Raw genomic sequence first — 26,796 nt, forward strand, 5'->3', positions numbered from 1 at the left:
ACATTTGAACTTGTCAGTGCTCTAATGATGCTACAACAGATAAATTTGAGGCTCCTTTTGTTGGTCCCTTTTTGTTTTCGGTGCTTCATTGGTTCTGCATCACGTTGTTTAGCAAGTATTCAGTGTCACTGGCTTCTGTAAATGTAAAATAGCACAACGAGTTGTGAAGTTCCACTTGACCTGGAGTGTAATCTGTAGGCTACTGTAATGGAGCTGTGCATGGTGTTGCAGCAATCAATTAAATACTGTGGTAACTTCTATCTGCTTCCACGTTTGTCTCCTAAAAGCCTCACTGTATAGGTGCTATTCTGGAGCCACAGCTGGGTGTGAGTTTGTATGTTCATTGTTCCTGTGTCTGGTAAAGGTGTGAGTCTGAGAGGTGTGCGCGCATGTGCAATCACATGCACTTGTGTTTTGAGAGCCTCATCAGCCCGCCATTGTTTGACATGGGAAGCGAGCCCATAGGCATTAGCTCATCTGGATATACACTCATTACTGCTTCCTGAAATACATGGGAAAATTATATCAGCGCTCTGCAGTGGAGCATGGATAACAGAGGAAATGATGGTGTCCTTTGTGTACAAGACAGACGGGGCTGAATTCAAGAGGCTCTTAGCATGAGGGCTGATGACAGGCATGATACTGGAGTGTTGTGGTGTTAGACACAAGTGGTCTGTAAATGCAACCGTGGAGAGAGGGTAACGGCATACTGTACAAATTTAACCAGACAAGGACACTCACACACACAACAACACACACGCGCGCACACGTACACACACGCCCAGCAGGTTGTAATTATGTTGACATGTGCGCACAGCATGCTCTGAAGTCGCACAAAAACAGGCGGCAAGGGGCGACCTGCTGCAAGTGTGTGACTGTGACTCTCTGGGGTTCCCTCTCTGAGGAGCATGTCATCACGTGGGTGTGTCCAGCATTTGAGAGTGTGCTGAGTGTGTGTCTGCGTCTCTGTGTGTAAGCTTGCCTGTGCAGCTGCTGCGATCCAGCTCAGACACCATATACAGTAGCCTACCCTCCAACCACCACCACTGCCACATTGGAGGATTAGCTGCCACACCATCCCGGAGACCACATCACAGTATTCAGGGAAATTCAGTTTTTCCCAACACACTGATCATCCAGGCAAAATAGCGTTTTACAAGAGACTAATTGAAATAGAATTTTTTTCACCATACATCATTTCTACGAGGTGTCCAGAACAACATACTAAAAGTCGTAATAAATCCTAGTTGGGGAAATATGTTTAATTCTCATCAATCCAAGACTGATTTACCCTATATAGTGCCAATAAGGCCAGAAAACAATACACCCCAATGGGACTATTTTTTTCCTTTACTGCTATCACATTGAAACTTTACACAATGAAAGTATCCATGAAATTTAACATTTTTTGTATTACAAGTTTCTTTGAAAATGAATTTGAATATTGACTATTAGTTCTATTTTGGGTCCAAAATGCGCTAGACTGCCTGGACTATGAGGTGATTTGTGCTTTGACGTGGAGCTCTATCTCACCCAGAGAAATGTGTAGCAAATTGAAAAAGCAGGTGGAGAATGTCTTTGACAATGGGCCCAAGCACAGCGAAATATGGGGATGTGTGGCCGGGTGGTGGTGGGAAAAAATATTTAATATACGTACTTCCAGTCCACAGTCAAGCAAAGCAGCCATGACTTATTTGTTCCAGTCTCCTTCTGTGGTGTGAGGGGAATTCATCTGCATATCAATGCTATTGTAAATCTATCTTTCTGCAGATGGCGGCAACAGGGAGGAAATCTGCTTACATTTTCACCTCCCTCTCTCTATCCAGTCGTTTAATACAGATGTTTTCCCAACCCTCGCAATCATACTATAACCATCCAAAGTAGGTCTTGCACCCGCTTTCCACATCATTAACATCATGGATGCCATGCTCATATCTATCTCAATATAAGCCCATCTGCCTGACAGATAAGGAATCATCAAGGCAGTAATGGAGGTGGCACCGTTGGGACAAACGTGTGGTGCAGGTGCCAATGGGCTAATTAAAGCAAATCACAATTTCACACAGCAAGTGTCACCCACATAATAAGGTCATTCCTGCCAAAAAAAAAAAAAAAGATTCCCCACAGTGTTCTGCTTATTTTACTTCCTCTAAAAAAAAAAGTCATTTCCAGGATTTTTCACACACACATAGGAAACACTGCAGACTTCACAGGTCACAAGGAGGAGGTGTTCAGAGGGAGTTCATATAAGGGTCTGTCTCCACTCCCTGTCAAGATGGATCTCAGCCCAAGGTAGGGCTTCATATGGTGAAGTATGAAATCAGATAGAGACTGGCAAGAAATGTGGAGATTCCCACTACAAAGAAACACAGATTAAGAAAGAAACTGAGGAGCCTTGAAGATGGAGATATTTCCTGAGAGATAATCCCCTCTCCGGGTGGGAGATTTTGAAGAAGGGGAACCTTTTCATCAGCCTTCATTTTGCTCTTTTATCTTTTCCCTATACCCAGCAGCAGTCCTGATGATTTTCTTTTTTATCCCAACTGTCTCCTAAGGTTATAGAAACACACGTACTACTTCAGCCTAAATTTTGTCATTCTAAAAGCTATAAAGAAAATGGAGGAAAGAACAGGTACAGCAGCATCAGCTCAGACTGTGGATGACACAGAATCTCTGAGAAGGTAGCAGGTTTGATTTTGAATCACTTCGCAGTAAGACAGCTTCTTAAATGAGATGTCTGAAAAAGCAAAATAGAAAGCATAGCATTCAATAGATAGATTTATCCGCCTATTAAGTTGTTTGTCTGCAAATCTTGACTCAACATCCCCACTGCACAGCCTCAAGCTACAGTTTATTAATTTGAATGGGGGACATGGTCTTAAAAACATTTCACACAGTCACATTTTCTACAAGGTGCACTACTTCTTCGATATGGTGAGTGTCCACTGCTCGGCTTAATTAATTTGTAGCTCACACTAAGTCGACAGACCCTCTCGCATAATTATCTGCCATGTTTACACACGAGGAGACTTTGTGGATGCTTTCCGCGGCGACCGACGAATCTCCAACCCTTTTTAAAAATTCATTCAGGACCAGTGCTCCTCGCCGATGAGCCCCAGCCTGGCTCTTTGTACTTGAAGCAGTGCTAATGAGAATGAGGTCATGGGGATTTTGGCAGCCATTGTGATAGATGTGGAGAGAGACACAAGCCAGAACCATAACACTCCTTTTCTACAACACACATACTCCCCACCCAATGTGTCAAAACATACTGGCTGTAAAGGCCAGTGGCAGTGGCTGACTGGGAAATAAGGCCAACTTCTTGGCAACTGGCTTCCATGTTGGAGGCCAGTTCCAGTAAAGAGATTTATGAGGAACAAAGAGAAGAGGGAAAAAGTCCACTTTATCTTTTCCTTTTGACACTCGAAGCACCGACTGAGCAACGCAAGTGATGTAGAGATGAAGTATGCAAACACATTCAATCAAATGTAGCCTCAGGGAGTATACTTTTAATTTATACCAATCGGGCATTGTGCTGCTTTTCCTCTAAATGGCGGGTGACTGACTGTCTTTCACTGTCTGGAGAGTTAGAGAAGGACTGGTTGGAGAAAGGGGCTGTGAGAAAACCTCCGTTTAACAGGAGAGGAAGCCGGGGGACTGGGTTTAACAAGGCTGTAACACTGCAGAAAAGAATGTCCTCTTTCCATGGGCCAGCGGAATGGGACTAACAGGGACTGGCACTGTGACACTGCAACACACACACACACACACATTCAGGCACAGGCATTGAATGCAGGGATACATGTCTGTCTGTTTCATCATCAAAGATAGGAATTTTCATCAGTTGTGTACTATAGAACTTCCTGTTCTGATGTTACTCAACCATAGCTACTTGACAGGCCTCTGGATGCAGAAACAGGGTCAGCTCCAACAGTGGCCAAATATCCTGCAGATGACATCATTCAAAGATTGGCTGTAAAGCTTTTCTATTTCTATTCTCTTTCAAACCTACAGTACAATATTCTCTGGAAGCCTCAGACTAAATATAACATCAGTCTTCTGTTAGAAACAGGCCCAACCACTGTAATGACACAATCAGCTCCACAAGATGCTTCACTCATTGTGTTACTTGGCAGACCAGTAGACGAATGACAGGTGCTTTCTTTCATGGATACATGGCAACCAAAAAAACAACAAGTATCCAGGGTTAGTGTTGAATAACTGAATGAATTGCTCAAAGACATTGAGAAGTATTTGAAAAATTATTTTAGATGTTTCTCTTTTATAACTATATGTTCATGTAAAGGAGATATGGTCACTGAAATGCTGTGGAACAGATATCTAAATTATATAAATGCTTTGGACAGCCAATGAGTGGACACTGAAGGTATTTGAAAGGACTTTGAGTTGAGATTGTTTTGTCAAACTAGTTAAGAATGAACTTTTACACCTATAACCTTGGTCCAGATGTGAACTGACCAAGTGTGTTGTTCTAATCCTTTGTTTCTGACACAAAAAATGTATGTTCCTCTACAATTTCATTCTATTTTTTGTGAGTAATATTTTAAGCATTTTATTTGTCAGGCAATGTATTGTTAAGTAAAGAAGAAATGTTAATGAAAAATAATCAATTTTAATCATTTCAGGTTTGCCAACAGCTGCACCTAAAGCCATTATGACAAATCACATCCTCACCTTCTTCCTATTGGCTGGATTTGACATTTCCTGAATGCCTCCGTCCTCGTGTGTTACCCTAGTGTAACTCTCTTTTGACTGAATCAGTGAATCATACAGCACGGCTGCGAGACCTCAACATATAGACACGTCCTCGGCATCGCACAGAACAACTATGGCCTCTTAGCCAAAGCAGCTTTACAGATCCCAGAGAAAGAAACACCACACTCTGGAAATCCTGCTGGTGTTTTGCGCAGTGCTTGGTGCTAAGCTGTGTTTCAGTGGCAAATGAAAAGAAGAGGATGATAATGAAAAAAGGGATTAACCACAGAAAGAGAGAACCAGTTGGGCCTGTTGTTGAATACGCACAATAAATTAAAAGAAAGGGCAAACAAGCTTTCCTCTGTTGGCCTCTATGGCCCTGCTGGAGAGTTGCTCACCTCAGTGCACCAGCTCTGAACCTCTATGGGGTTTTGTGTGTGTGTGTGTGTGTGTGTGTGTGTGTGTATTGGGAACAGGGATCCTCCAAATGACATATTTGCATAAAAACAGCCTGTCCGAATTCACAGAGAGGGGAAGAGGAGAGAAGAGAAGAAGGAGAGAAAGAAAGAGGCCAATAAGGCGAAAGCATGTATGTATGTATGTGTGCGTCTCTGGCAGGGGGTGAGGTTGGGGATGGGGGGTGGGGGGTTTGTTTGTCCTCCTCTGGTGCTGAGGGGGTTTTGATTTAAGCACAGTCGAGAATCTCATTACCTGAGCGATGCACTGCCTCTGTTTACACGCGTTATTCCAAAGAGGCTTCAACGCACCTTCATTCCTCCACCCTCTCTCTCTCTCTCTGTCTCTGTCAGAGTTGGAAAATACAGAGGGGGAAAAAAACAGTCCCAATTGCTATAACAAATAGGCCGGCTCAGCCGCAGAGGAGGCTGAGGGATCAAATGGCTTTTTCCCTGAGCAGGGAGGGTGCAGGCGGGACGGTTCAGTAGAATTACTTTGCTCAAGTTTGTCCCCCAGCAGGGACGGCAGGAGAGAAGATGCATGTGAATGAGCAATGAAGTGTGACAGGAGGGTGGGTATAGAGTGTGAATGTGGGTATATTCTCAGGCACTTTGAATCACATCTGCTACCATTAGCCACCATACGGTCACAGTTTTCAACACACCTCAATACACCTATCAGCATCAACTTTAGGAAGGAAACAAGCATCAGTAAAATGAATGTAGTAAAACCAGGGCCGTATAGGGGAGAAAGGTGATGATAATTCTAGGGGCCCAGCACCCAGTGGGGCCCACAAAAAACCCTAGTAGTCTAATCTTTGTATGACTGATTTATTCTGCATAATACCCTGACAGTAATGCTGCATTAGCATCAAAACAAAGTAGGCTAAATAAAAAATGATAATACGTACGTAGTCTAAGAAAAAAAAGTGGAAAAGTCAGGGGGTATAGGGGCCCACTTTAGTATTCTTTAAGGGGGCCCAGAATTCCTAGCAACGGCCCTGAAAAAACACTGCAGATCTTTCATGTCAGAAAAAGGTGTGCCAGGGAAACCCCGCTGACCTCTCTCATGTTTTATCCAAAGAGCTGCAGAGAATTGGAAGTTTCAAAAGTTAATAAATCTACCAACAATTGCACTGGGTGGTCAACACTTGTCAACACAGCCTGCAAACAGCGGTGTGACCTTGTCATTCTCTCAGTCAGTGACATTTTCTTTGCTTCAAGTGCCATGTAAATTATTCTACTGGTCACAAAACAGTGGAACCTGTTATTTCACCTTGTCTGTCTATCTGTTGACAGATGTGGCCATAACCACACGAGGCTCATTCATGAAACTTTTGAAAGACATGGATGGAAGATAGGTTTGGTCCCACCCATGAATAATAAGTAGTTACTGCAGTTCATAACCCAGGCCATGTAAATGACTGACTGCAGTTTTTGTCTTCTGACTTTATTAAGAGTACTGTAACTCTACCCCGACTCTACACCTCTGCTATTTTGAAGCTGTATTATGTGGTGTCTTTGTCTGCCTTAGAATAAGCAGAGGTTCTGTCATATCAGTGATAGATGGAAAAATCCATTCTCAGCATCAGTTATTACATCTCTTTTCCCTTTCCCTTCCCTGCTTTTTACATTTCTGGCATTTTCACTCATGTAGGAGTTATTCAACGGCTATCAGCAAAAGCATATTTTTGACTTATCTGTTACATTACTGCATTCATTCTCTCTTCTTACCCACCCTTAAGTTTTATTCCTCCCTAAAGAAAGTTTTAGTTATTTGATGTTATCCTCTTCCTGACCAGTGGAAGCTGGCAGCGTTTTCTATTTTCAGAGACGTATTTAAATGAAATGTTGCTGCATGAATCCATACCTGAACAGCTCGCATTCAAATGAATCTGCATATTAAAAAAACCATATAATCAGCCATCTCTGAATTCAAGTCTATTTTAGGACACCCAGTGGCTGGCTGTCAACTCCCCTTTGGAGGCTGCTCCATCTCCCCTCTTTGCTCCACAGACGACCAAAAATCACCTAACACCGCTGTTGTGACAAGCAGCACTCCAAACAATAATTCAATTTGTCACGGCTCTGCATCTTTATTCTCGCTCAAAGGCGCACGTCTCCTTTCAATCAAGCAAGAGCAAACCTGATAGAGGGCAAGTGACGGAGAGAGGAATGGAGGGGGGGGGGGCAAACAGTCTGGGAGCCCAGCAGAGCACGCTACATTGTTGACGCTTCAGATCACAGCGCACAGCCTCATCTTTTTTCATGTAAAACAACTGCTGTTTCTGACAGAACAATTGTTTAAAACCACCCATGAAACATGCAGAGTTTAGATGAAAGACGCCTCTGAGTGCAGAGTTTTATTTTCCTTCCATTCTTTTTCCCTTCCCTCCTTTTCTTTCCTCCCACACACACTCAGCACCACCAGCACCAACCTCCTCCGCCCCTCCCCTGATACACCGGTGCTGTAATTGCTATCAACATGACTCACAAACGTTCAGCCTTTTTTTTTTTCCCAGAGAGAAGAATTATTACTGGCAAGCCTCACGTCCGTCAACACATGCTAATTCCTGTTTTACTGCTCTGCTTTGAGTCACCTTGTGTGTGTAGGTGTGTGTGTGTGTGTGTGGGGTGAGCACGGTGAACGAGCGTGTCATTCCCGCTAGAGAGCTTGGGTGGCAGCGTTGCCTTTGAACTGCTTCAGACAGGCCTGAGCTAAAGTCTGTGCTTGAGCTCCAAAACCCACTTCAGACCAGCTGGGAACACAGGACAACTGCAGTCTGTTAAAAACCACGCTCTCCCTAAATAACTAAAAGTAGCTTCTTTAGCATGAAAGCACAGCTGAGCCCCTTCTGAGAAATATCAGAAAAGTTTTAATCACTGTGGCTCATTCATGAGAGTCAAAAAGAAACCTTTACAAAATATTCAAAACCCACTGTTTTAAAAAGATCAACCTGCTTTTTGTCATCTTTAAAAAATCGGAGGCGTCTCTGATGACTGTGGCTCCATATGAAATAATTACCTTCACCAAAGACTGACTGATGTATGCTGCTCCTTTACAACTCTTCAGATAAAACATGGCCGTTAAAAAGCCAAATTAAACGTTATTTAACTCATTTGATCATTTCACAGAAAGCCTGGCTGAGAACTGAGCTAAAAGCATCATGGGACTGTGGTTCGCAGAGGTAAGAGAAAAAGAGAGTTTTATATTATGATGAATGTTACTGTTACACTATCTATTAGGAGTGGGAGAAAAAATCGATTCACATAAGTATCGCAATATTTTTTGACGATTCTTTGACGATTCTTTTTTTCAAAAATCGATTTTTTTTTAATATTGTGCAATGTGCATTTGTTCGCCTTTTTTTTAGAGAGTTCAGGTTTTGAAAAGGGTTTAAGTTCACTTTATAATGGAGTATGTTGTGTGCAGATAAATGTTAAAATGTAGCAGTTTATCTCTATATCTCATTTTGTCAGAAAGGTTTCAGAAGCCTGTTTTTTCTATACTCTTTTATTTTTGCCTCTTTTACGCAGTCCAGGCTTTTGAAAAGAGAGTAAACATATATATTGTTGCTGAATAAATCTTAAAAACTGACATGTGATGTGTATTTTTGGGGGGGAATATAGTTCCTGGAATAGTCTGTAGACAATCATAATCATTCAACTGTTTCACTGGTGTTAAAAATGCAGACTAAAAAATGAGAAAATCTGCAATATCGTAAAATCACAATTTAAATCTAATCGGCATCCAAAAAATCATAGAAGAATGGAATCGGGAGATATCGTCCCAGCCCTACAGAGAACACATCATGTCCTCCTGATGGAACCATTAATTAAATGTACAGGACACCATGCACTGTACAGTAGCTACAGTGTTTGCAGACTCACAGAGGACCAGTGCAGACAGCAGTTGATGGATTTCAGACGCTACTTGAATATTAAACTGCTACATAATTGTGAGCTGGATATTCGTTATTATTATTGCTGTCACATAGACAGGAGCCAGTGTTTATTGTTTTGTTCCAAGAGTTGTTTTAATTATTTTTTGTTTCACTTATTTTGTCTTTCCTTTTTTACTGCGGTATGATTTTAATAGTTTGATGATTTGTTGTTTTTGTGTGAGGACCTCCTCTGCATTGCATGTGCTGCAAAATACATCACGCTACAGTGATCACAGCATCACAGGATTCTCTCCTGTGATTCAGCTACGGCGGCTGTGGTTGTAGCACAGACTATCACCCACCACACACAACATACATACAGTGTGCTGTTCATAAAAGCAGCCACTCTATTACTGTAGCAATAGTCTATCTTTAACCTGCTGCAGATCTGTGATCATATTTGTTTACTGTGAATGTGTACAATGCTGCAATATCATAACTGACCCCAGAGTGGTGGAAGTTGAGCCAAAGGCCACAGTCAAAATATTCTCCTTTGCTGAAAGAATCCAATAGCACTAGTACTTTATTAGTAACACAATGAATAGTCCTTTCATCACCACAAAGTATAGAGTAGTGCAATGTTGAAATAAGATGACATGAGAGAAAAATACAAATAAAGTTGAGTCATACAATAATAATTAACCTTCCTAAAGGCAGCTTGACAAGCAAACTTTGCTACCAGTCTCAGATGCCAGGGCACATGTCACATCAGACATCACAGAAATGATAGGTTCAAAATAAAATCCAAGGGGAACAAAGTGTAAGGAATCAAAACCATGCACCAAACAAGTCATCCAGACTAAACACTATAAAATGAGTTCTGTGTGACTCCCTTTAAATGACTGGCCAGCATCATTTCAGTGCCTTTCCAAAAACCACTGTTCCAAATATTATTCATATTCTGTGGTCACCTTTTGATCCTTCAGTGTTTTCAAAGTCAAAGTTCAGTCAGTTCAAGTCACAAAAACACTTATAAAAAAATATCATGGTCAGTGGTCATGGCCAGCACTGAAAACAGGAAATACACTGAGGTTACTGTAAGATACTCAATCCCCTTCAGTGTTTTACTACTTCTGCCTTTGCTCCACAAGTAATGTTAAAACGTCATTTGAACTGATGCTGTCTTTGTACTCGCAAGGACAGTTCCCTTTGTTCTAACATCATCTTCACTTCCCAGCACCTGCAAAGCAGCAGCGAATGTGTGTGGAGCCACTTGCAGTTCATTTCATTCATCAAAAGTCTCAGTATTAAGTAGATGATTTTTATTCAGCTTGAATTATTCACCATAAGGTTAATGTTAATTATTTTTTATGTTAATTATTATAATTACTTTTTCAGTCAAATCTATATATGTTCTCATATATATATATATTGGCCTCAGCCAATCAGAATCAAGGACACCAAGGATTATTCATTATGCTGTGCTTTGTTCTCTCTCTCTGTCTTTCATCTCTTCCCACCTTAACCCAACCAGTCAATAAATAATATATAAGAGTATGGTCTGGACCTGCTCTATATAAAAAGTGCTGTATAAATAAAATTGACCTGACTCGATTATATCTGTACCCAATTTCTGTTGACGCCTGACATGTATGAATGGTTCCATGCTGCTGGATTTGGCTGAAGACAGAAGCTGAAAATACCCAGGCCCCCGGCGGGAGATGGGGTTCAGATGGGTGGGTGTGATAGGAAGTGGGGGACAGCTTTGTGCCGAGGGATGGAGATCAAATCTAGGTGAAACAGTGCAGGAACCCTGCTGGGCCACATTTCACAACCGTCTGACAGAGTTCTGCTCTGTTCCAATAGTAGCTGCAGGTAAATAAGCACATACATACATATCATCTTATTTTTTATTTTATTTATTCATTTATTTATTTATTTATTGTGTTTTATGTTGTATTTGAACATGGATTGTATTGTATGACACATAAATTGCATTGATACAATCAACCAATCCCATGCATCATCCTCTCACACAATGTGAGAAATATAAAAAAAATAAAATAAAAGCCAAATACTGCAAGCTTATACTGTATCTAGATCATTAATGTTAAGTAATAACTTCTTAACTGAAGTCCGTGGTTGTCATGAAAAAGACAAAATGGTTGTACCCAAAAATATGAGAAGAACAAGCAATATACATAGCCTATAATGTTGCTATTCTTAGAGACCAGTAAGTCTGAAGGTGCTATACAAGAACATCATGTCATTGCGTCATAAAAAATAAAAAGATTCATCTTATATTGCAATATACTTGCAACTTTTATGGTTGATGATTACGAGAGTGTTCAAAGGACAAATGTATTGCATGTGCTTTGGTTATTTCATGGCAATCCTGTCATTGAGATATTTTTGTGAGCATTTTGGCCTGATGATGGCACCAGCACAATGCGGGCAGCAGCTCCCAAAAAGGAATTTTCCTCTGGGGACCATGTATGTCAAGCTCTAATTTCTTTTCTGAGATACCATCTCATGGATGTTCATCAAACAGAACTTTTGGCCTGAATGTGGCACATCATAAAACACCAGCAGCTCACCAACAGTAAGAAAATCATCTCCTGGGGGACCATGAAGCCACATAATCAATTTCATTCAAATCTGGCCAGGGGTTGTCAGGATGTTTTGCTCTTGCTCAGAGAAATGTCAGACAGACCAATGGGTTCACACAAGCATCAATAACAGAGCAGATAATTAAAGGACAAATGGAAAACTCACAGTGGTCAGCACAAAAACCAGGTTGCTTCCCTTTGTTAGTAGCTAGAGTTCTAGATGTACAGGATCACTTGACAGCTGACATAAATTTATGCCAGAGCTGTATATGAAATATGCAGGAACCTGGGTGAAGTGTGAGGCAAGGGGGGGCTACTCTGAATTCAGATCAGGAACCAAACCACTGGAAGACCCCAACAGGATTCCAGGGTGGGTTGCCAGGGCAACGTGAGCAGGAACTTTCAACCATGACAGCCAAACTGCAAGACGGGAGGACGGAGGAGAGCACGAAACAACAGGGAACATCGGAGACAAAGAATTCCTCTGTTTACAGGGACAAAACTGGAAAAACAATGAACGCACGCTGGGTATATTTTAGAAGTGTAAGAAAGGCAGGAAAGTTTGGAGAATGTCTGGGATGTTCAAGCAGATGAGGAGCTGTCTTGTCTGTCACAGCCTTCCAGCTAGTTGTTTTGGCTGTCGCTTGGTAACTAACCCCCGCCCCCCCTCCTCCAGCTCCGTCACACACAGAGGCATACAGACCAACACAGGAGTGCTCATGTTAAAGCCGCAGTATGTAACTTATTTGGCTTTTTATTAGCAAAAATCAAATATTGCTTTCATAAATACGTATTTCACTGAAGTCGAATCACACCCACATACAAATAAAAGCTTTCTCGTACTTTAGAATGAGTTGTTACAAGTCGTTACAAATACATAAGTGGGCAACGCACCGAACCGAGGCGGCCATGTTGCGTCGCCATTTTTTACGTTCAGTGGCAGCGTGACTGTAGGTAACCACGGAAACTCACCGAAGCTGTTGGCTCGGGGAGAAAGTTTTCCAGGTAGCGCCTGTTAAAACTGTCACCACTGTGTAGTGTGAGGAAGGACGGAGGCACTGATGTTGCATTCAGGTGCAGTCAGGCAGACGGCCGTCGGCAAACCAACCGGATGTCATTTTACTCGACGACAGAAAGACGGTAGAACGTGGGTCAGGTAAACAAAACGACATCACCATGACAACATATTGTCACACCTGTATTGTTTTGCATCGTGCTGGCGGACCACTTATCCTGGTACATGCAGCGTCTGTTGTCTGTCTGACGTCTGCCCAATTTCAGGTGAATGCAACATCAAGAATACGTTCCGATATGCAACCGCACTGCTGGGGGTAATTCCTACATATACCTTTAAGCATGACTTTCAATCCATTCCACCTTACCAAGCCATAAGAAGTAAACACAAAAAGAAGTACACACATGGTCCTTTTACACATACAGTGACACATAAACAAACAACCACTGCCAGCCGTCTCAAACAACCTGTAAGACAAACATATCCCATGGCTTTCATTTAGCCGCTGGGCAGCTGGCAGTCACCTGGCATCACTAAACACTTAATTAGACAGTAACACTGATAGCATGCTGCTTGGTATACTTTCCCAAGGTCTCATTAGTGAGGAGTCCGTGGCATTGTGGAGACAAAGGTTACCTACCACTGTGCGGCAGAGAGCGATGTCATGCCAACATGAAGGCTGTGCTCAGAGAAGAGCCTTGGACGGAGATCTTATCGACAGATGAACGTTGCTTTCATGTTTCAGACAATTAACTCGCCACTGTTGGTTCTGTCAACTCACGCCAACAGATGAGACAAAGATATAAGCATGTCTCGCTTCACAGTCAGGTCTTGTAACGTTCTGCCATCTTAGATTTCACTGAGTGAGTGATTTGAGGCCGAGTCGGACTTTCTGGCCTCATCATCTTATGCCTGATTGTTTCATGTTACAATGTAACACCTAGACGAACAGGAAGTGACTCCAGGTGACACCGTCATGAAACAATAAACCTTTCTACTCACACTAAAATGTTGGTTAACAGATAACGATCAAAACGAAGACCTGGTATTAAGGATCATGTGAGTCATGTATACTGTATGCAGGGCCGCTGCATAGGGGAGAAAGGTGATAATTATAGGGGCCCAGCGCACAGTAGGCCTGATGACAATTTTCTGTCCTTGTGACAGACAATAAAGTATTTTGAATTGAATTGAATTGAACCGAAGTAGGCTAAATAAAAATGATAATACATACGTAGTCTGAAAAAAAAAGTGGAAAAGTTAGGGGGTAGGGGCCCACTTTAGTATTCTTTAAGGGGACCCAGAATTCCCAGCAACGGCCCTGTGTATATGGACCATGAAAACAAACTCCAACAGCACCACAATAGTTGACATTCCTCCTTCTACCGACAAAAAAGAAAAGGCTTTTGTAAAATATCTAAAATAATATAGACGAAAAAAATATGTTTGGGTGCAATTACAGCAGTTTACAACAAGAATAAGTCTGTGAATTTTTATTATGATTTAGACAGTGTATCATTAACAACATACATCATTTGCAGCAGACTGACAGGAGTACTGAAATATAAATTATTTTACAGGGCCAACACAACATATATTTCAAATCCTTATGGTGGCATAATGGATGACAAGTATTGTATCATTCATTAAAAAAATAAAACAACACCAACCAGGCTGACATTGAAGAAAGACTGTGTAACCGTGTCCTGCCAGCCATGCTGGTTGGCAGGCCTGCTGTGGTGGTTCTGTGCCTTGTAATTTGGCTACAGTGATGATTCACGTTTAAAATAAGAGAGAGAGAAGAAGCAAAGGTGATGATTTACAGTCTGTCTCTTTAAGCTGGATGAGCACAGACAGACCAGATAAATGACGAGACAGGCTCTCTTCACATGTGCTAATAATTTCCTACCATGCAACAACCAGGGCCGGAACTGTCTGTTCACCATGTGAAGCGTGAACAAATGCCTTTCACATCAAGGACACTGGAGAACCAGTGCGTGTGCATATGTGTGTGCGTGACCAAGGAGAGATACGGCTGTGGATTGTTGCGATTTGTGTGCACACCTTCATGAAGCATTATTCACCATTCAAATGCAGTTAAGCACCTTATTATAAAACATGGCTCCCTCTAAATACTCAATTTAAATTCAACCAATGCCATGTTTAGATTAGATGTATACCGGAGGCGGATAATCCTTTGACCTGAGTGGATGAAATTAAGCTTACAATCTGAAGGTGGTGTTGGCAAGGTAACCGAGGTGTTGGTGTGAAGGAGGGGGAGGGTTAGGGTAAAAGGTGGAAACGCTTAATGTTCTTTACATAAAGGAAGTGAAATGAACTGTAAATAAATCTGATCCAATGGCGTGAGGCAGAGAACGGTTAGAGGGAGGACTTCAGAGATGATGTCAGCTGACAGCCATGATGGCCTGACAGTGAAAAGCAATTTATGTCGCTGGCGTGAGCTGATGCTTTAATTGCACGACACATTGGCTAAACGCACAACAAAGTTTAGTGACTATAATAAATGAGCATGTTGTCAGGACGTACCAGTCAGGGTGAAAGAAAGTGTGATACAGTTTCTAATTTTCTGAATGGTTGATGCTCGTCAACACTGAGAAATAGGGCAGATGCTTTTCCTTATAGGATGGTCTCATTGCACCGTCTTTTAACATCATGGAAACAGTGTGAACTGTTCACTTCAATGCTTTCACCCTGACTGAAATATCACAAGTGCTGGCTCTATTGCAATTACATTCAATGAACACAACACAAAATGAATGACTGAACTGATGACAATGTTGTTTGATGCTAATTAGTAATAGTAAGCATACCATACCTGATATGTTATCATTGTCACTGTGCACATGGCAATATGCTGACATTTAACTTAAAAATAGCATTTTACAGAGCAACTAATACAGCAGTAAACCTATCAATCCACACATCTCTCCAAGTGTGTGGTATCAGTGGCTTTGTCTTGTTATTGAATATGAATTATTACTACTGCGGCTGTCTTTCAACAAACTTCAGCCACTGAGGAAATTAAAGCTCAAGGGTCCACGATCAGTTTAAAGTGTTTATTGTAACAAAAATCAAAAAGAGCCAACAAGCAGTTATAGCAAATGGGGAAATAATATGTGCCCTTTCAATAAATAATAATAATGATAATGGTGAGATGGTAAAGTGAAATAACGGTGAATTGACGGTCAACAAAAAATATATGAAGTTCTAGTTCTCTCTCTCTCTTTGTGTTCAAAACTCCCCCCACCACACACAATAAGTAAAGAAAATAACCACACCCTCTCAATGTGTCAACGCAATGACGCCGTCAATGCAATGACGTAAAACCTAAAGCAAAATGGCAGGCAGAAATATATTTTTAGCTACAATTACCTTATTTAAGTATTACAAATGTGATCCTTGTTCCTGATGGGTGGTGCTGTTGTCCTGCTATAGGTCAAACCTAATAATGACACAGTGGATGGAGTGATCATTATGTAGTTGGGTGCTGTGATATATTGTAAATCCTTGTAGATGTTTGAGTCCTACTTCTTTGCTCTTCTAGTCTCACTTCGATCCACCCAGGAGGCCTCTTAAACCAGTTAGTGGCAGGAATTACCCACAAGTCCCCCATGGGGGTGAAGGGTGGGACGAGAGTTTGGACTGTCAGTGCCCCTTTTGTTGCTCATTTATCACTTAGGCTACTGTGGGATAGGCCACTAGGGACCAGTAACACACAAACACATGAGCGCACACACAAACACGCAAATTTAACAAAGGTGTGAGTGAAATGCCAATGTATAATATGTCCCTCTGTTAGACAATCGATACGCGCAAAACCCTATTAAATGTTAGGCCGCTTCCTCGCTGATACACACTCACACATACAGACAGTGACACCCTTCATCACCATAGAGAGGAGATAGAAATAGAAGGAAGATGAGTACAGCTCAGAGTTCCCTGGGGCTAGTCAACAACTCAGAGAGAGAGGGAGGGAGAGAGAGATAACAATGAGAGTCTTTTCAAAAGAGGAAGCTCTCTTCATTCGGTGGCCTGGTATCATGTTATAAAGCTTCATATCCCTTCCCAAGACACATACAATCTATATGCATCGCTGCATGTTGATATCTGTCAGTGAATATGAATTTTGCATTATTTATTCCTTATAAAAAATGCAAAGATATGCTCTCAAACATGTAATCTTCTAGTCGCTTGTACACACTCTATGTTTAAAGCCCCCAGTCTATGATCTTTTGAATTATTGTAATGATGTAATTGTTTGAAACAGTGTATGTGTTTGTGTTGCTTTCACACAATTTATCTCACTGTGTTTTTAATGTCATAACTATGTATGTGTTGCAAATGTCAGACGTTTGCGAATCTTACACATAACCGATGAAGAAATAAAGGTCAGGGTGAGCAGTGAGCACTACGTTGCCTATGAAAATAATTGTATAATGTTTGTCATAAGTCTGCTGGAGACTTGTCCCATTTTAAAGTTTCCAACAAATCCTCTTTTCCTTGGGTGGATCCTTTGTGGCCCAACATCTCCCAAGAGTCATTGCACACTGGTAATGAAAATAATACAGCAGCAAACAACCCTGACAGAGAGCCTGAGACTACTGGAGTTCAGAGTTCGCATACAGTACACATTTTTGTGAAAACAGTAAAGGTTGCTAGGTGATAGGTGCAACAATTTGAAAAGCAGTGGTGAGGGTGGGCACAGCTGGTGATGGCAAGTGAAAATCCTCTTCAGGATGTGGCTCCTGAACTGGGCCCCAGCTAATGAACCCTGATGGTGTCAGCAAGAATTACCCACTAAGGGCCGGATCTACTAAGATCCCAGATAATGGCCTATAAATTGCATGCTCCTGGTAAAATTGTGCGTGTTTGGTTAGCGCACACAACTAAGAGTAACCCACTAAATGACAACTCATGCAAACCGCAGTATTACGGTGAGTGTGGACAGGGAGCTGGATGGCCACAAAGACTGAATAAAATTTGATCCGATGGATTAATAGAGAGCTCAGGTGGGACACTCAGGCCACACTCAGAACTAAACGCTCAGACCAGAGGGTGAAGACAGAGGTGAGGTCTCTTAGTCCCGGTCCCAGTGGACAGGAGAGGAGAGGAGTGCACTGGAGGAGAGATGTGCGGCGTGCGGCGTGCGGCGTAGCGGCGCTTAAAGGACTTTTAACACACCTGAAAAACTGCTACAGAATGACCCAGACGAGAGGAAATGTAGAGATATAAGAGCTTGTGCCCTGGCAGGTATTAAACCAATAACTTCAGAAATTTTCACAAAGCTGTGCCAGTTAAGACTTGACTTTCAAACGTGCTAAATAAAGACGCAAAAACTGCCACTGCAATCTATTTCAGGTTTGGTAAATCACATACAAAATAAATCTATTTCCATCTACTCCTCCCAATTTTGCACGTTTTGGCAGAAACACCCATATTTGCATGTTCATCGAGGCAAAAGCGCTAAATGTATCACACATGCTATTTTGCCCATTTGAGAGACGCAATCCTCGGTGCGCTCAGTTAGTACATCAGCTTCAAGTGTGTTTGCGCAAGTTTGCACACGTTTTTATACAGGCAAACCTTTAGTAGATCAGCCCCTAAGTGTAGTTTCCAACACTTTTGGTACTTCCCCCCACAAGTGGCTATTCACCTGCAGGACTGGATGCTGAGCAACTGTTTGTTTTGTTTTGTTTTTTTCCCCTCAGGCTTTCTATCACAAATTCACATTAATTCAATGGTCCTCTCTTGAAAGCCTTTACATTTACTGTGGTAAACTTGAGATGCCACTTTGAAAACAGCACTTGGAACATTTTTCTGCATCTTAAAATAATCAGTGAAATTCAATGAGTGAAGACACAGAAAGGGAGGTGGGGGGGGTTGGCAATTTTCCCTTCTATATTTATGAAAATACAAACTCATCTCATGGACTGCTGCAGAGACAGGTGAGTACACAAAAGCTGTTTTCAGTAACAGCACTTTTATTGTGAATTACCAATTTATCCTCCTGTCAAAACACTGAACAACGGTGGAAGTCAACCGGAACAAACACACACTCATTTATGCAGTGATGTGTTGATGAGTCTGAATCATCATAAGGAAAACTGCTCCATTCAGGTGGCCTGACCTCTGCTACATCCCTGATAACCCATCAAGACAGATGTGACAGATGAAATCCTCCAAATGATCGGTCAGTGACTTTCATCATCATTGGCAGCTTCCAAGACTCAAAAATTAAATGATGAAACAAGAAAGGTGGCAGCAACTCATTTTCCCCACCCATCAATCTGAGTACTTCTCATAAATGTCAACCTTAGGGAAATTGAATGGCGCCATTTGTCTGTGTTTATTAGGCTGAGATGAACTCAGTGTCTTTGACCTTTCAGAGCACATACACACCCCAAATTAACTGAGAATAAGTCAGACTTGGAGATCCTGTGGCCGGCAGAGTCTGAGCAGTTTAAGAAGAAAAAAAAAAAAAACCCCAGTGGAGACTGGAAAGTTCATCACAAGAAAAAGTCCAGAGAGCAGTGGGAGAATGTCGGTTTTTTAAATTACTTCAATATCCAGTCTTAAATGCCAAAGTACTAGACTCCCTCAAGATTTAATTGAATTGTGGTGCCTCATCTTCAGAAGTGACTTTGAGCAGTTTGAGCAGAAAGCTTCAGACCCTTAAGTCCAACTGCTATCAAAATTCATTCATTATTATAAAACAAATCCTTAGTGATTCATCTGTGCTCATTTGATCAAAGTTGTAATTACAAAAAAAAGTTCAGCAGCTAATAATTCCAGAGTAAGTATTGATGCAATCTGACTTTAATGCAGTAAAACAATGGTAACACTGGTTTGATTTTCTGCAAAGAATCAAGCTACAAATTAAATGTGCTTGGAAGCGAATCAGGTTGTATTACATCTATACTCTTTGTATAAGTGTTTCTTATTTTTCATTATTGTTTAATTATTTCCTATGTTATTGTTTTTAAACTGTAACAAATTTGGTTTTTGAATATGTGGGTGAGGTTTTTATATAAGCCCTTTTGGGTTTCATACCTCCCCTTTGCACATCCCAGTCATGATGATTGTCCATGCTGTTTTAAATGATAATGTTCGTGCTAAATAAATAAGAAAAAAAAGTGCAAGGGCTTTATCCCTGGACTAATGTCAACAGTGCTGAGCAGAAAATACACATCATGTGACATAACTTGCATTGCTTCCTCAACCCGGTGTATGAACAGGGGGAAACTACATCCACATGCTTTGAGTGTTATGAAAACAGATGCTGAGGCATGTGGATGGAGCAAATCAGTTTAACATTGAATATAAAGTAAACACACTCGGCGCAGACAGTGCAAACACTGTTTTAGGGGCAAGACAGCTGCTACAATCTGCTCTGCATCATGAACAGCATTCAGCGTCTTGTCTGAGCGTCTCAGCAGAGCAGTCCATTTGACAAAGCACTTTCTAAATCCAGAAAGGTCCACGAGTCACTTGTGGAAGATGTACCCACTAGAAGGAATTTCACTTAGGAATCGATGAAACGTGTGCAAAGGAATCAACAGCCACTATAAGACATGGACTCAACATACAGAAAATCAACATCACCATGCCAACAGCAGCCTTAGACATTGCTGGAGCCCTCCAGGTAACCCCCCCCACCTTCTGTCTCTCACTCAGGCTGCCACCACAGACAGTGTGAGAGAGCAGCCCATTACTTTCACATGCGTCGTCAATGCCGATGGGCTACACAGAGCTAATGTATGCTAATGTAGATTAACTTGTGCCAACGCCTTCAGCTGAAATGAAGGCAAGTAGAGTTGAGTGCGACTGCCTCTATTTAATCCTCGTGTCCATCTAGCCAGCGTGCCAGCGTTGGTTATTGCTTTTTATGTGAGTGGATATAAATGTGAATAAGTCCTTCACAGTTTCATTGCTTTTAAACTGTTTTGTGCAGAAATTTCAAATTGAAATGTGATCAGAGCTCCAGACTAAACTTGTCCAGTGTTGGCCAGTTTTCAATTTCCACGCCTCCAGAACTGACAACAGAGAGTCAGGCCATGCGTCTGCCCAGCGCTCTCTCCTGGACACACTGTCTCACATCTATCACTCTCCTTCACATTTGCCACAGACTTTCACTCCACTAAGGATGACCTGAGTAGATGTTGGCGATTGGGGGTCAAAGGTCAAGGTCAGCATGTTGACCTTTTAGGCATATCAACACTTCACACAGCAATTATAACAAAAGTTCACCCAAGTGGTTCCTATTGTGCAGTGAGCACTGTTGACCCAATCTGTTCCCTTCCTCCATCCTTCCTTCTTTCCTTCATTTCTCCCTTCCTTCTTACCACAATCCCTTTTCCCTTCCTTCTTTCCTCCCTTCTTTCTTCCTTCCTTGAATGAATCTGTTCCCTCCCTCCATCTTTCTTTCCTTCCTTCTTTCCACAATCCTTTTTCCATTCCTTCCTTCCTTCTTCCGTCTTCTTCCTTCCATGAACAAATTTGTTCCCTTCCTTCCTTCCTTCCTTCCTTCCTTCCTTCCTTCCTTCCTTCCTTCCTTCCTTCCTTCCTTCCTTCCCTCCCTTCATCCTTACTTCTTCATTCCTTCCTTTTTGACCCAATGGACCCAATCTGTTTCCTCCCTCCATCTTTCTTTCATTCGTTTTCCCTTCCTTCTTCCTCCCATCTTTCCTTTTGTCCTTCCTTCCTTCCTTCTTTCCCTTTGTCCTTCCTTCCTTCTTTCTTTCCTTTTGTCCTTCCTTCCTTCCTTCTTTCCCTTTGTCCTTCCTTCCTTCCTTCTTTCCTTCCTTCCGTCCTTGACCCAGGAGGACAACAGGAGGGTTAAGCACTGACGTAACCAAACAAACTGTAGGCTACATGGCTGAAGCTTTGAGTGCCTCGGGTGGCTGCACAGCGCTGACAGAGCTCAGGTGTGGACACTAACCACTGTCATCCTTCAGGAGAAGACGCCTGCACAGCTAACAGCATCATCTGGGGCTCCAGAGCAGCAGCAGCAGCAGCAGCAGCAGCAGCAGCAGCAGCAGCAGCAGCAGCAGCAGCTCTCTGTGTGGCTTCACAGGCTGTGGATCTGAAGAGGGACTGCACTCAGGAATGTCTGGAGAGCTACAAAGCAGAATCTTTTCCGTCACCATGGACGATTGTTCCCTGTGAGTGGTAGTGGTCCAAACACGCTGCTGGGACACACAGCCTCAGCCTGTCCTCCTCACAAGTACTTGCCACATGAGAGAGGTTGTTGTCCCTCTCGGGGCAGGTGGTGGTGCAGAATATGTGACCAGACCTATAATCCAGAGCCGCTCTGCCGTTGCTATTGAAGAATGAATTGGTCCAACGTCTTGTTTTTGAGTATTTCTAAAATAGATCCATTTCAAAATAGCCCAATTTTATGTTTCCTCTTCAATAATGCACAGGCCTTCTGGGTGAGGCAACACAACTCTTTCACAATTCAGGTTTTTGCTGGAGTCGCTGCGAGTAAAATTTCTAGGAAAAAAGTAAATCTGTGATTAATGTTACTAACTGCAATTCAGTTTTTTCAGCAATTCAGAATTTCACCGTGTTCACACAAACCACCACACAGCTGATTCTGATGTAATGGGACCAGACTCGTTGTAAAATTGGCCCCGGTGTTCGTCTGGGAGGAAATTCATCCAGATTACAAAACACTAAAATATGGGGACTGACCAACAGAGATGGAAAAAATATCAAAAGAATGTAAATTATATGTGACCATTTTTAGCAATTGCATGTTATTAAAACAAAGTCCTCCTTCTCTGAGTGGAACATGTCTGCTGTTTGTTTCACGCTGAGTTTATTTTGTCTTTCATGTTATTACATCTGTCAAGGAGGTCATTTTCACCCATGTGTCTTTGTTTGAGCACAAAAAGTACTGAGAACTTGCATGAAACTTTGTAATTTGGTGCAAAATGAATTTCTAATGACTTTATTTGACATTTGTTCAGCACTTTCATCAATTTCTCAGCACCAAGGAGAGATCAGATGTGTCTCTGGTGCTGCTATGTAGGAGTTTGCCAAGTCTGGTGCGGATTCAGATAGCAGAAGAAAATACACGACTCTCTGGCCCTGCACTCCACAGAGGGCCCTTCTATTTTCTTATTTTTATTCCTGTCTTTTTCTCAGAGGCGCCTGCAGCTATTCGTCCAGTAAAGCAGCAATGTGTTGCACTGACAAAAAAGGCTCTGATTGTGAGTGCCAGTCCCCACCAGACACCACTGCTCATATCCCCCAGGCCCCTGTCAATATCCATCACAAAGACTGCTCTTGTTTACATAGTGTAGCTGCTCTCACTTGTAATATTCATACAGTGACCTCGTCGTACTGTCCCCAAAATATCCTTACAGGAGCTTTGACTTCAGTTGATGCACCACGATACAGAGCCATACTTCACATCACTGAATCCTAGGGGGAATTATTTCTCCTCATATAGCCGCTCTCCAGACACACAGCCCTACTAGATTCTGTTCCATCCCATCCCAATTTAGTTTCTGGCCACAAATAAGCAAGCTCTTGCAAAATTCATGGACAGAGAGCTCCATCAACATTTCAGTAATGACTTCATGTTACTAAATCAAGCAGCGAGGCTGTCTGCTCGGTGCGCGCTCCTTGTCTCCTCACGGACTCTGGGCGCCTCCTTAGACTCCTCCTCAGTGTTATCGCACATGAGTGCATGTTTATTGTTGTGGTTCTCAGAGGGGTCTTTTAGGGCCAGTAATTGAACACTAAAGGAGTTAGCCAAAAAATACAATATAATATAATATAATGGAATAGAATAGAATAGAATAGAATATTCTGCGCAGCTCAGTGTAAACAGATTACAGCATGTTCCTGATGACCCAGGGCACCATGTGCTGTCATGTTATTCTGATGCCATACTGTGTCTTCTTTAGTGGAGATCCAAACAAGGAGACGTTTCAAAGTCCTCAACAAAGCCTCACACCATCCACCGTGCGTCCAGGTGGTCCACCTGCACACACACACACACACACACACACACAGACCCCGCTACGCCTCCTGCTCTCTGAGCCAGGCAGCGGCGCAGCCTCCTGCGAGAACAATAACTTGTTTCTGGTGATGTATGCAGTGGCTGGAGTGATGGATGGTGGAAGGTGACAAAGACGGGGATGGTGGGGATGGTGCATGAACCAGCAGATCGTGACGGGACGGGGGGAGGAGGAGGAGGAGGAGGGGGGAGATAGGCTACTTACGCTGCTGTTCTCTCCTGTCCAGTGGACCATCGCCTGGTTGTGGGTTGCATCCCCTTTGAGCACGAAGGAGCTGCTGAGCAAGGACATTTGTTTTTCCCTGGACAGTGCTCTCCTGAAGCGGGGTGAGCTCTCGGCGGCGACGTCTTCCTCCTCCTCGCCGCCCCTGTGTAAGCCCGGCGGGGAGCCACTGTCTCCGCCGCCCATGTCAAACGTACGGTCCACCCCACCGCCGCGTCGGTGGAAAGCTTCGCTGTCACAGCGCACGGGTCCTGGCAGTGCCATCCAGGCCGAGACGGTCAACAGAAAAACGCAGAGGTGCCCAGCGGTGGACAGCGCTCGTTGGAGGCGCAGAGGTGCCATGCTTTGCGCCGTAGTAGCGCTCGTATCGCGGAGACTGATGAAGAGACTGTTGATGCTCGGGGAAGATAGATAGGTGTATACTGTAAGAGAGAGGGAGAGAGAGAGAGAGAGAGAGAGAGGGAGAGAGAGGGGAGGAGGGAGGGGAACTGGAGCGAAGGCAGACAGTGGGAACAACGTGGACGCGTCTCTGTGCCAAGCGGGATCCACAGGGCGGCGCAGCGGTGCCATCTGCTGTCCGGCAGCTGCAGCGTCCTGACACTGAGCTCTCAATACAAACACCACCGGGGGATGACGAGCTCACTTCTCACATGTGACGTATTCCAGAGATGTGTGTGTAACATTTGGAAAGGGGCTGAGAGGCATGGAGCCGTACCGCGCTCCTCCTGCTCCGTCAGGAACACAAGTCATTCCACTGTAATTCTCAAATCAGTGCTTCACTTTTTTCTAAATATGCACCTCACACAAAGTTTACTGCAGTCAGGTCAGTTGATCCAATGCTGCACATGGTCTAGTTTTTGTAATGGAAATAGATCAAATACTGAACTAAATCTGGAGACTCAAATACTGCACATCTGAATGCTTCATTAATATCATATCATCAGAGTAAGTGGTGAATCCATTCATTATATTAGCAGGTTGATTCAGTCACAATCACTGGGCCAGTAAGCCTAATCAAACAATCGGTTGTCGTGAGGGAACACAAACATGATTATATTTGTCATTTATTTACAATGTAATGAGGGCCCTATTTAATTTCATTTAATTTGTTCCACTTATTCTTTCCCTTCATATTAAAATGTCCTGTCAGAACTGACTCAGGTTGGTTCTATATGGCACCAGCCCACTAAACTTGTCCAGCATCCATTGGTGCAAAATTACCCACAACAATGGGCCTCATTCACCAATATCTTCTTAAGAACCTTCTTAGATTCTTTCTTAAGTTGTTCTTAAGAAGTTCCTTAAGAAAACCCTACGTCAGATTCATCAACGCGTTCGTAAGCCTCAGAATTGTTCGCAGCTGTGTTCCTACTTGATGAATGCCATCTCCTCGTAAGTTGAGGGCGTGTGCCAGGTGAGTCTAATTAACATATGATTAGCATAGGTAACGGCCCCATCAATGCCCATAAAAGGGCATGAGACTGCAGGGCCGTGTGCACACAGCACCCACAGGCACTGAGCAGAGAAGGTGAAGTGAGAAAGAAAGTTGAAATGCGCAAATGAAAATCTGGGGGGGAGCACCAGACTCCAAACGTAAAAAGAACTTAAGTAGTGAAGTGGCGCTACTGCGGCAGGAATGAAACAAAGAAACAAACAAAAGGCTTATATTTAGTTTAAACTTTATATTTTTATATTTATATTTAGGCTATATTTAGTAGCGTCAGCAGTGGATGCAGCTCTTCGGTTGTTATCAGAGAGACCACACTCTCACGTGTGCCATCATAAATATCATCATATTATCACATATGAAAAAAAAAACAGTTGTGTGTAGTGTGAACACTTACAGTAAGTGCACTGTTGCAGCCCGCAATTAGGAAAAAAAAAAATCATATCGGCAGCTGTATGCCCCCCCCTCCCCCCAAAAAAGATATGATATGAATTTAGTGTCTATAATGTTTTTTAAGAGACTGCAATGATTTGTCAATTATTATTATTAATATATATGATTATTAAAAACATCATAAAAGATAAGAAAATAATTCTTATTCAAATCATATAATGTCATACAACTGCAGAACAGAAGAAAACGCTATAATCGGTTATTTTTGCAGAAGTCTCAGCACCTAAAAGTGCGTAAGTATACTCCTGACTGTTCTTAGATTTTGTTCTTAGTTAAGAACAAATTCTGGATAAGAAAACATTCATGAATGCCACAATCTTCGTAAAAACTTCGTACGTAGGACTTAAGAACAAATTTGTTCTTAAGAACGGTTCGTGAATGAGGCCCACTGTTCTGATCTGGAATAATCACCTGACACTACTTCACATCCTGAGGATCACTTGTAAAGCCAGTGGGCCACCAGTCAGTTAGTTTAGATGCAGTTGCTCCTGAATTCTCTCTCTGTTTGTGTTTGTTTATATGAATTCCTGGATTCTTTCATTTCATCCAAGTTTACCATTGCTATCAGATAACCACTACAGCACATTTGCATGCTGTCAGTCTCCTCATCCTTCTCACAGCCTGTGTGTTGGTAGCCACCTGGCAGGGAAGGTCATATAGTTCACATTTGATCCCACTAAGTAATTGCTCTCCTCTGTGTCCGGCCTGCTATCCAATTAGAGGCATGGTCTGGATTAACCTATAACCCCCTGGTAGGGGTCGGGTGTCTCTTCAGGTCACACAAGGATTTATTTTCTCTTTATGTTCACATTAAACTGCAGCCACACAATCTTAACAATGATCTAGTTTCTGTGTATTAATATGCTGCCTTGTATCAAGTGTTTTGGGTCTGGCAAACAGACTTTAAGACACCTCAGGTATTTGTGCCTGGTGACACCCAGGCT

The 26,796-nt window shown here is 42.5% G+C and overlaps 1 protein-coding gene across 12 annotated transcripts in view; it reads right to left on the reverse strand.

Moving 5' to 3' along the window:
• Positions 1–24,419, reverse strand: part of sorcs2 (sortilin-related VPS10 domain containing receptor 2) — a 311,391-nt gene extending 286,972 nt beyond the window's left edge. For 3 of the 12 annotated variants that reach the window (XM_085758992.1, XM_085758986.1, XM_085758989.1), the window contains exon 1: positions 23,935–24,416. In XM_085758992.1, coding sequence (XP_085615118.1) covers positions 23,935–24,294 — 360 coding nt within the window. In that variant the 5' untranslated portion in view covers positions 24,295–24,416. Of the gene's footprint in view, positions 1–23,934 lie in introns of all 12 variants that reach the window. The other 9 variants (XM_085758993.1, XM_085758995.1, XM_085758990.1 and 6 more) reach the window with 5 other exon arrangements.
• Between the last annotated feature and the right edge of the window lie 2,377 nt (positions 24,420–26,796).

Source organism: Trachurus japonicus, chromosome 18, assembly GCF_045865225.1.
Source record: "Trachurus japonicus isolate A0001 chromosome 18, Traja_1.0".
In the NCBI taxonomy this organism is placed as follows: Eukaryota; Metazoa; Chordata; class Actinopteri; order Carangiformes; family Carangidae; genus Trachurus; species Trachurus japonicus.